General features: G+C 38.2%; 1 protein-coding gene across 1 annotated transcript in view; it reads right to left on the reverse strand.

Moving 5' to 3' along the window:
* Iqub (IQ motif and ubiquitin domain containing) overlaps nucleotides 1–11162 on the reverse strand; it is a 66474-nt gene that overhangs the window by 50532 nt on the left and 4780 nt on the right. Inside the window, exons 3-7 of the mRNA XM_031381297.1 lie at nucleotides 9413–9547; nucleotides 6698–6859; nucleotides 6440–6612; nucleotides 5618–5773; nucleotides 465–675 (exon numbers count right to left, since the gene is read on the reverse strand). Of these exons, the coding sequence (XP_031237157.1) occupies nucleotides 465–675; nucleotides 5618–5773; nucleotides 6440–6612; nucleotides 6698–6859; nucleotides 9413–9547 (837 nt within the window). The remainder of the gene's footprint in view (nucleotides 1–464; nucleotides 676–5617; nucleotides 5774–6439; nucleotides 6613–6697; nucleotides 6860–9412; nucleotides 9548–11162) is intronic.

Below are 11162 nucleotides of genomic sequence, written 5' to 3' on the forward strand. Positions count from 1 at the left end.
AATTAAATGAGCGATCATTTTAACTTATATGGCTGAAGCATGAGACCTATGATATTCTAAAACTCCATGGTTCTCACAAGCCACATACACACTGTTATTATTGAAGACACTTCGAATTTTATTTCATTCTTAATTCCCACATTTTTAATTCTAGCACAGAGGCAGACAGATCTCAGAGGCCAGTCTAATGAGATCCAGGGCAGTCATGTATGTATACACACACACAGAGACACAAACCCATACACACACACACATATACATATATATATGTATATATGTGTGTGTATACATATATATGTATATGTATGTAAATATACACATACATATGTGTATATATGTATATGTGTGCATATATATACATATATATACATCTGTATGTAATTTTATACACTCCGTACAACATGGGTGTCTTTCTTTTGTTCCCATTAAGCCTGTTTGCGTTTCAAAGTCCCTATGGCACTTACGCTCTAGAGCATTGTAAAGGAGCTCAAAGTCATCAGTTGTTTTAGGGTTGTGCCTCCGGTAATAGTCCGTTCGTATCCATTCTTCCTTCTCTTGAATCTTCAGGAGTTCTTGCTCTTCTTCCCACTGCAGCCTCAATTTCTTTTGCTGTCTTAAGCTGTCTACATAGCGCTTAGCATGCCATCGCCTGTAGTTAGTCTGTATCACCATCACCTGTGCTTACGGCAAAAGGAAACAGAAGCTGTCACTGACCTGTCGTGGATCAGAACAGAAACAAAGGTAGAGAGGACTGTGTCCATTCAAATTCTACAGCAGAACAATACTGGCAGTCTGGCTTTACTTCTTTCTGAGCCATTATTATGCACAATAATATAAAACTATGAATAATGAGCCACTATTTTTGGCTTTGAAATCTAGCCACACATTCCTATAAGATTGTTTGTATGTGTGTAAGGGCACAGACTCTAGAGGGGGAGTCAGTGTGAATCTTCCTTCTGCTTTCCTCCCTGTCTGGCTTTGGGTAAAGTAACTACCTGTTGTTTCTACAATAGCGGTAGGCATAGAAAGTGTTTAGCCCAAGGGTTGTTCAGTAAACATTGCAGCAGTTAGAAATCTTAAATGTCTCTCGCTTATGGAGTGGCTATGAGTTTAAACACATGTTTACAATAGGATTGTATTTTCTAAACACATAACAAGGAGGTGCACATGTATATCATCAAAAACAGGTTAGAGACTCTGTTAGATTATTATTTTATTTAGAAGCATGAATGAAATTTTTCCACTGTGTAGACCTTCCCCTGTGTAGATTTGCACTAGATATAGTCTACCCAGAAGAGTATACATGGTCTCCATGAACATGAAACTAGGTGATTTTTCCTTACAGTTACTTGATATTATGAGAGATGCCCCAGGGTCCCTAGGAAAAATTAACATGGGTAGGCAAGGGGGAATGTTCATTAAAACATTCTCTGTTTTAATCTCTCTAACCACATCAGAATTTCCTTTGAGTATACACCAAAGAAAAATTGACCATTTTAAAAGAACCGATGGGAGGCAGAGGCAGGTGGATTTCTGAGTTCCAGGACTGCCAAGGCTGTCCAGGGCTGTGTACAGAGAAAACCTGTCTCGAAGAAACCAAAAAAAAAAAAAAAAAAAAAAAAAAAAAAAAGACTATTAGTGGAACAGCAAGAACAGTGTACCTTCGTGCAGAGAATCACTTGTAAAAGCAGTTAGCAGAATAGAGCCCAGAGTAATAGCATCAGTGGTTATCTGGAAACTTCCACTAGTGTGAATTCCCAGGTGCCACCCCAAAAGTGCTGAAAAACAAGTGTCCAACATAGAAACAAGCTCTCTACTGGATTCTAAACCTAAAGTTTCTGAACCGCTTTACTAACATGAAACGCCAAACTAGACATAGTTGATGTCTTTCCCTTTGATGTAAAGATGTCCGTGTAAAACAGTCAATATTAAAAGAACAAACACATTTCAAAAAATAAGTTAAGTAGATAGGGTATGTATTAGCATGGGATGACTTTGAATTTGTTAAAGGCATTAAGGCTGCAAAAGAAGCTTTTAAAATAGTTCAAAAGCTTTCCTGTTCTTATGTAAGAAACCAGGACAATGTAAATAGGCTGTATGTTTGAGAGCCCATCGGACAGCCTTGGCCAACAACGCAAAAGAAGGCTTCTCGTGTCTGGTATTGGAGGAGTGGTTGTTAGTGGTTGTTGGCTCTTAGAGGAAGCATCATCAGTCCAGATTAGAAAAATTCATTAAAATTATAAATGCATATTTATTGGTAGAATTACATGCATTATAGTTTTTAGGTAAATGGCTAATGAAAGGATTATTTGTGACTTTTCCAGGCACTCATATTATTTGACCCATCTCCCTCCTCTTGTATTACCTCTCCACTTTCCCTAGGGAGCCTCTTTTTATCCCTCCTCCCCTCTCACATCACTTTCAGCTTTATACTCCTCCTTGCCCTCATCCTTCTCTTCTTAGCTCTCTCTCTCTCTCTCTCTCTCTCTCTCTCTCTCTCTCTCTCTCTCTCTCTCTCTTTCTCTCTCCAAAAGACTTCCCACTTTGCTATTGCCCTGACCAGAGTAATTGTACTATGACATCCCTACTCTGTTGCTCCCCATTCCCATGATACTGGCAATGGTCCCATTTTACTCCCTTGGTTTCCATAGTTACTCTCGGCTATGCACTTCCACCTGGTGATTTGGAGCTAGGGGCCTCCAATGAAAGAGAGCATGCAACATTCATCTTTCTGGGTCTGAGTTACCTCACTCAATGTGATCTTTTTTAGTTGCTATCACCTTTGGTTATGATCAAGAGGTGGACAGTAGATTTCTGATGCTGAAGAGACCATACACTTCAGAAAGAGGATCCAAAGTTCCTGAGCTGGAACTAACCTGAATGCTGTCTCCCTGGGACCAGCTTTCATGGTATCAGAAGGTACCATACAAGTTTCCAAAGGAAGGAAGTAACTATAAATCTTACTTGGATATGGTATCTATGAATCACATCAATGGCAGGCAAAGTAGGGTAACATGAGGAGTGCAATAATGGCACACACACACACATACACACATACACACATAATGGTGGTAACCAACAGCTCTATCATTGGACTTGAGACCTTCTCAACATGACCATGCCTGATACTAGAAACCTAGCTAACTATCCAGTGATGAAAGTGATGTGAAAGGGGAGGAGGGATAAAAAATAGGCTCCCTAGGGAAAGTGGAGAGGTCATACAGGAGAAGGAGGGAGATGGGTAAAATAATAATATGAGTGCCTGAAAAAGTCACAAATAATCATTTCATTAGCCATTTACCTGTGTGACTGAAATCACAGTCATTGAAGGAGAATCATCTATAACCAATAAGTTACTAAGCCTCCTCCCTTCACTAAATTTCTAAAGTTCATGTACTTCCCTCCCCAACCTCCAGCTGTCCATTCTTCTAGCCCCATTATTTCTGCTATGCACTCTCATGCTCAGGCCTCTCTTTGTCTTCATATCTCACTCTTCTCTCTGTCTCTCTGCTCTCTTCCTGCTTCTATCTTGACCAAATTCAGTCTACTCCCTTCTCTCTCCTCTCTCTGGACTCTTCCAGATGCCTATGTTGTTTTCTCCCTCACATCTACGATAAAAGCCTTACCCTTAATCACACCATGGAGTGGTCATGTAGTTAATTTATAGGTGGAGAAAAGTCCAAAAGGCCTCAACATAAAGAACTACAGGCAATTGAAGGAAGCCGGGAACAAGAGAAGTGGTCTTCCCCAGGAAAAATAAGCACACAAATTGGTTGTCCAGTGATAAATGATCAGCTCTAAAAATAAAATATACATAACAAGCAGTATTATACACACACAAGTGTGTGTGTGTGTATGTATGTATATATATATATATATATATATATATATATATATCAATTAGTGAAAAAAGAGGCCATGAATTTGAGGAGAGTAGGAAGAAGTATATAGGAAGGTTTGAAGAGAAGAACGGGAAGGAGAAAGCATAATGATAGTGTAATCTCAAAAATAAAATAAAATTTAAAAAGAAAACCCCCAAGGACTAGCAATCTAATGGCACTAATGAACTCAGCTACAGACTTAAAGAGTCTTTCTTCTGAGGACTCTCTGCACCTTCAAGATGTTATGTTGCAACCCCTCTCTTCGAATGACTACTGTTCTCTTCTTCACAGAGAAACTTTGTTCTCTCTCTAAAATCATAAACTACCAAGAACTTTGCTGTTTGAAATGAGATCAGTGACAATGAAATATCTGACTCCTGCCTGGAAGATCTAACACTCTTTAACAAAGAAACACAGTTTTGATTTATAACCAAGGTGCTAATCTTCAGAGAATGGACACATTTCACAACTCTTCTCACTTTGTTCTGGAGGAAGCTAGACCCTTGTCCGTGCTGCAGTTGATGCTGGCCCATTTCCACACAGCTTTGTTGTGCACTGACAATGCCAAGAGAATGTCACTTCAGTTTCTCGACAATCTGTGCATCTCTAACTTTTCCCTAGTTTAGTCTAAAAAGTCAAAATCCCATCAGGTTGGCATAGCTGGCACTGATATAGTCAGGTAGTAAGCTAGCCCAGAACTGGCCCTGGTAGAGTTTCGATAGGGGCAAAGAGTGAAGTTTTTGTATTCCATGTTCATTTCTGAATATCTTTGTCTGGTTAGGCTAGAAAAAAAATCCTGGCTTCAGAACATGCTTGCGTGTGTGTGTGTGTGTGATATAATAATATGTAATATAACATATAATACATAATATATAATGTATAATATATTGTAATATATAATGTATAATATGTAACATGTAATATAATGTCTAATGTATAATATGTAATGTATTATGTTATATGTTATATATAATATAATATATGATATATACTAGGTAATATGTAATACATAACATACAATGTATAATATATTATATTATATGTAATATATAATGTGTAATATGTAATTTGTGACATATAATATTTAATGTATAATATACACTGTGTGCTATATACTGTATATATACCATAGTACCATATATCATATACTATATTATATAATATATACTTAATTATATATTATATTATATTATATATTATATATTATATTATATTATATATTATAATATATATATTATAATATATATATTATATAATATATACTTAATAGACAATAGATATATTACTGCTTTCAGGTCATTTTTACTCACACCCAAATGATGGTAGATAATAGATAGATACTATTGTAATTTATCTGTAGGAGATCAATTAGGTTGGAAATGGTGAAAAAAAGATAAATTATCCAAACAATAAAAAAAGTGAAGAATTACATATTTATGTAATCTGCCTTGTCCTCTTTGACTTCAATAAGTCAGGGAAGTCCCCATATGACTAGACTGGCACAGAGGTAAGTCTCATAATGGCCAGAGGCTACAAAGCATCTAAGGAGATTCCTTAGGAAACAGAAAGAATTAGTAAAGTTTTTAATTCTGGTTATTTCTGTAGAGGGATATTCAGCACGATTGCCTTTAGTAGCAATAGAATGCAACCCACACTTGTGCTTAGGGAAACACACAGAGAACAATTGGCACATGCATCTAATTTTCAGTGTGTGACCCCAGTGAGCACTCTCTTACCGCATTCAACCTTTGAGCATGGTACTCGGCTGCTGAAAAGTAATTTCCTGGCTTGATCAGTTTATCAGTCATGTTTGATACATACACACCAATCTTAGTCATCTGGGTGGAGGTGGTATTTGTAGTTTGCTGTAGCTTTTTTCTCTGAAAAACTGTCTAAAATGAAAACATTAAGAATAAGTACCTGCTACACAATTTCTATAGTAAAGAAAATCTTGCACACATAGGCAAGTGGAGAGTGATTTTTTACATATTTACATTAACCTTTTATTATCTCAGTTGTCATAATATTATTTATGTGGGGAGTGGACGGCACACTGAGTGAGTGTGTATTATTGCCATAAGCACAACCAGGGCAAGGACCCCGGTGCCTCCGATCATGAGAAAAGTCAGGCTTTCCCAGGTCAGCCTCAGAGTCATAGCAAAGCCTTCCACTGGTCAAAGTAAGGAAGATGACAGTATGTGAAGAAAATACCATTCCCGGCTTCCTTCTCTCCAGTGGCTGCAGCCCAAAACTGTTCCCCTAGATACCCCCTAAGAGCTGAGCTGCCTCCTTATTCAGCTGTATGATAAGCAAACCTCTGCCTTCCACAATAGATTCCACATCCAGGGGTATAAAATAAGTGTATAGAGTCTCTGGGCCACTGCTGTGTCTCCATCGGAGCACATGACTCAACAGATCCCAGCTTTTCCATTGTCCCTTCATTACCTTTAACCCCAGAAAGGTCAGTTCCAAAGCTGTGCAGATAGGGGCACAGTTAAAAAGAAATTCGAGGGGATCATCTATTGCCATGCACATAAACAGGAAAATAAAAATATTACCTGGGAGTCCCTACAGAATAGATTGGTTTTTTCAGGAATCTTTTTAGGCACAGTTTGGGTTCCAGCGTTGTGATATTCTAGTCCTGTTATTTTGTGTCTAAATCCACCAAGAAATGGCTTGTGAAAGTCAGATTTTACTATCTCAACCACTACCTCCTCAAAGCGATCCATGCCTGAGGAGATGAAAGGCAAGGCTAAAGGAACATTCAACACAAGGGCATACTAAAACGCTTGGGCTAACAGATATTAAGGACTCACCGGTCTGAATGGTGACCGTGATGATCTTGGAGCCCTCACTCAAGCCCTCTATTCTTCTGACTGGATATTGGTCTGGAAGTGTGGAAAACACCTCCAGTTGAACAATTTCTTGTGGTTTAATTCCATATTGTATTAGAGACTCATTATTCCCAACAATGATTCCTAAGAAAATGAAAATGTTAGGCTGTTTCATAGCAAAGAAGTGGAAATTTCTGTTTATTCTTTATTTTAAATTGAGAAAGTTGATGTATGTTTAAAGTTATAACAAATGATGTTTCAATTAGCATATGCCCGTGTTGTGAAATGGTTAAATAAAGCTAACAAATCCATTACTCACTTTCTTAAATCATTATTTACCTTCTTTGGTGATAACACTTCAGTTTTACTGTATTAGTCATTATCAAGCATATAATGCATGCTGTTAAGTCAGTCATCAATGGGAGGAGAGGTCCTTGGCTCTGTGAAGGTTCTGTGCCCCAGTGTAGGGGAATGCCAGGGCCAGTAAGTGGGAGAGGGTGGGGTAGCAAGCGGGGGGGGGGGGGGGGGGGGGGGGGAGGCAACAGGGGTTTGTTCTTGTCTTTTGGGGTTTTTTTGTTGTTGTTTGTTTGTTTTTTCTTTTTGGAGGGGAAACTTGGAAAGGAGAAATCATATGACATGTAAATAAAGACAATATCTAATAAAAAAAATAATGCATGCTGTTAGCTATAGTCACCATTATATGCAGTGATCAACCAGATGTTCCTATTTTAAGGAAATGGAAAATAACAAAGCTGCCTGTAGGAACACATCAGTAAATTACTAAATGTAATATTAATGATTTCTACCTCATACTATAATGTTCATACAGAGAAGTCCACAAGGCAATAATATAGCTAAAAACAATTTGATATATTTTATAGATAACTGGAAAATAAATATATTGAAATTTCACTTAATGTATGAATTAATCAATTCATATATTATAACTTGTTGAAGCATCATGCTATCATAAATACACAAATGGTTACAAAGTAATAAAAAAAAATAAAGTGTAGAAGAATTTTAATCCAGCAACATGGCTTCTCTGGCAAGGGATCACATCCAAAGACCCAGGTCTGTGTGATCCAGATGGAATGACACACTTCAACACACATTCCATAAGCTTGCCTCATTCCAGTGTTCTTTGCTACAGTGGGCACAGACTATTGAGCTTGAACTACAGCCCTCATGCTGGGATAAAGCAAGCACCTGTTTTGAAGGATGCTTGCTTGGCATAGAATTTCACATTTCTCAGTTTGGTGCTGACATAAACTTGGTACCTACTGGATGTAGTGGTAACTATAAAGAATGCTTGGTCATAAAATGCTAAGAATAGAGCCCCATCAGTGTCTCTATCCTCTCCTGGATCTCTACACTCTGTGTGACCTCCAATTTTAAGCTCCATGTATGAGTTAATGTCCCATATTTAAAGTTCCCTCTTTGATGTCATACAGTTCAAATTCTGCCACTTGCTAGCACATTGACATTATAGAGGTTCCCTGAGTTTACTTTCCAGTGAGTTAGCAATAGTATCTCCCTCAAAAGGGTTGTTGTGTAAATTAGTGATGAAATCAGCAGAATATTTTAGAGAAGTGCTACCATGCTTAAGGACTCAACACGCTAACCATTGTGTTCACCATTACCATTTTTGTTGATAGTCACTATATCAACTCAGCCTGGGTTGCTCCACCAACCTATTTCAAGACATCTTAACATTTGGAGGTCATTCACTCTTGTGGGGTTTAAAGCTTTTTAGCGCATTTGATTCTCTTATTTATTTGGTGTGTTGTGTGTTTGTGTGTGTGAGCGCATGGACATGTGTGCCTGTCATGCATGGCACAGGAGCGATAGTCAGTATACAGCTTGACAGAGTCAGTTCTGCCCTTCCACCGTGTGGTCCCAGGGATAGAACTCAAGTTGTGAGGTCTAAAGTGCCTTGATCTGCTGGACCATCATTCCACCCCACAGGCTCTTAAAAATTCAGAACTAACCTTGTTCTCTGGAAACTATGTATAACATATTTATAAGTCAATACACAAAAACTATTTTAATAAAAACATTAGGTTCATGTGTGTCCTACATAAACATATCAGCTATGCTAACCTGGTAGACCACCACATTTACAAACACATTATCTAATTACAACTTAAGGCTGAGTGACTTAAGCAGAGACACTCAGCAACATCTGCAAGATGTAAGTAACTGGGAGAATTTCCTTAGTGTATAGAGAACTCAGAACCCATCTTTATTTATGCTCTGTGGGTTCTCCTTCACCACCCATTTTTGTTCAATCTCATTTCCCCTCCACCCACGCAAAACTTCTTGTCACTTTCCTAAAGTACCAAGTTCCCCCACCCCTTTGGGACTTATTCCAATAATTACCGCTTTTATTGGCTGTAAACTACAAGGTTAGGTGGCTATTGCCATGAAAGTATCTCCACGATACATTGATACCCCATGCACTCCTTCTTTTCTAGTCTGTAAGTGACTTGAGGGCATGATTCTGAGAATGTTGAGTTATATCCAAAGGATACAGAATAAAATATATCTTCATGAAAATGTGTTAAGTGAATTAATGTGCTACCATAATATAATGCTGAAACAGTAAATATTAAGGTAGTTGTAAAATCAAAGAGCTTTGGTGATTTCCAAGTCAAAGCCAGAACAGTCTTGATACTCATTAGTCTTTAAACTTACCTGCATATGTCATTTGCACTACATATTCTGGGATACGTAATAAGTGTGCAAAGTGCTCCTTGAGGAATCTAAATGGAGCATCAACTCTAAAAGGCATTATAATTTCCTGCCCTGCAGGAATTAGTACAATTTTTACTGTAAACAAAAAGAAAAAATCATTAAATACAGTAAGGATCAGCAACTTATATCTAGAGAGAAGAGAGTAGCAATAGATAGATTATTATTGTTGTTATTATTATTATTATTATTATTATTATTATATCACTATGTGTTTGGTATACATTACAAAATCAAGAATTACTGAAATATTCAAAATGGCACCAAAAATGCACATGGAGTAACTAAATTGAGAGCTACTGAGCTCTGTCGGATGAGACTGGCTCACTTCATCTTCTCACCCTGCCCGCTCCTTGTGCAGACATAGCATTCGGGGATTATCTGAGCTGCCATCTCTACATTCCAGAGCTACGTTTCATAAAAATAAACTGCTGTTGTTGAGGTGGAATAGAACAACAGGGGAACTCATAGAGACGTGAAAGAGAAAAGGGCTCCCTCACCCATCAGGTTGCCACTACTCTGGGGAGAAGCAAGGATTCTGGCAACTGCCTACAGCCTTTCTCCCAGCTTGGCTCTTTTGCCTGAACTCCTTTAGGAATCTCACCAGAAGGGCCCATATACAAAGAACGGACACATACTGAGTCCCGTTATGTAATCCGACTGGCTCCGGATTCTACTTTATCAGACTGTATCATTCCATCCAGTCCATCTCTGGAGCCATTCTATAACCTCACTGATCAAAAGAGAGAGAAAAGGAAATAGATGTTCCTTAGCAACCTTTTGAGGTGTTGCTTGAAAACCACACACAAAAAACATGGTATATATAGGCAAATGGTAAGATGATTAATTAGGACTTTGTTCCCGGGGCCCACACCCATGCTCTCAGGTGTAGCTTGGTTGTGCCCTGAGTGTTTCTCTTCCTCCTAACTGTCATGCTTAAAGCCTGTAGTAAAATATCTTTAATAAAGTCTCTGACTCTGCACCATCCCATCTTGGCTCGTTCTGAAACTGCTTTCTTGTTGAAGTTACAAATCCTAGTTTGGCTTTAGTGGAGTCCTTAACCGATTAAGGGGACTCCATCCTGTCCTCAGGATGGCACTGTGGTGGTCTCTCTGTCCCCTCTCCACTGACACTGTTACTGCTGTTACATCAGATCCCAAGGTCTTTTGGTTGTAGGTGTTCACTGGCAAAGAGGAAAAGGGGCAGTCAGCCGCTATGCAATTGCATCGCTGCCCATTCCCCAACACTGTTATCAAGTCATGACAGTGACTACATAAGATCCACATGGTTCTGTGTATGTCACCAAAAGTGACCTACAATGAAAACCAAGATTGTTTTCCTGAGCTGTATATACAGTTTGTACCAGGCCGACAAAAAACAAAACAAAGCAAAACAAACATCAATAACAACAACAACAAAAAAAAAAAAAAAAAAAAAAAAAAAAAAAAAAAAAAAAAAAAAAAAAAAAAAAAAAAACAAGCAAAAAAGCCAACCATGGAAAAGGATCATGTTATATAAGGGATACCAAATGCAAAGGAGGGTCGGGGCTCCAGTTACACACTGTATCCTGCTAGCTATGTACAATTATCAGCTCCAAACCCACAAGCCAAAAGACTCAGTTAGACTCAGAACTCGCTCCTACTTACTCTATTTGAAATAGACACACACACACACACACACACACAGAGAGAGA

Source organism: Mastomys coucha, unplaced genomic scaffold (genome assembly GCF_008632895.1).
Source record: "Mastomys coucha isolate ucsf_1 unplaced genomic scaffold, UCSF_Mcou_1 pScaffold20, whole genome shotgun sequence".
NCBI lineage: Eukaryota > Metazoa > Chordata > Mammalia > Rodentia > Muridae > Mastomys > Mastomys coucha.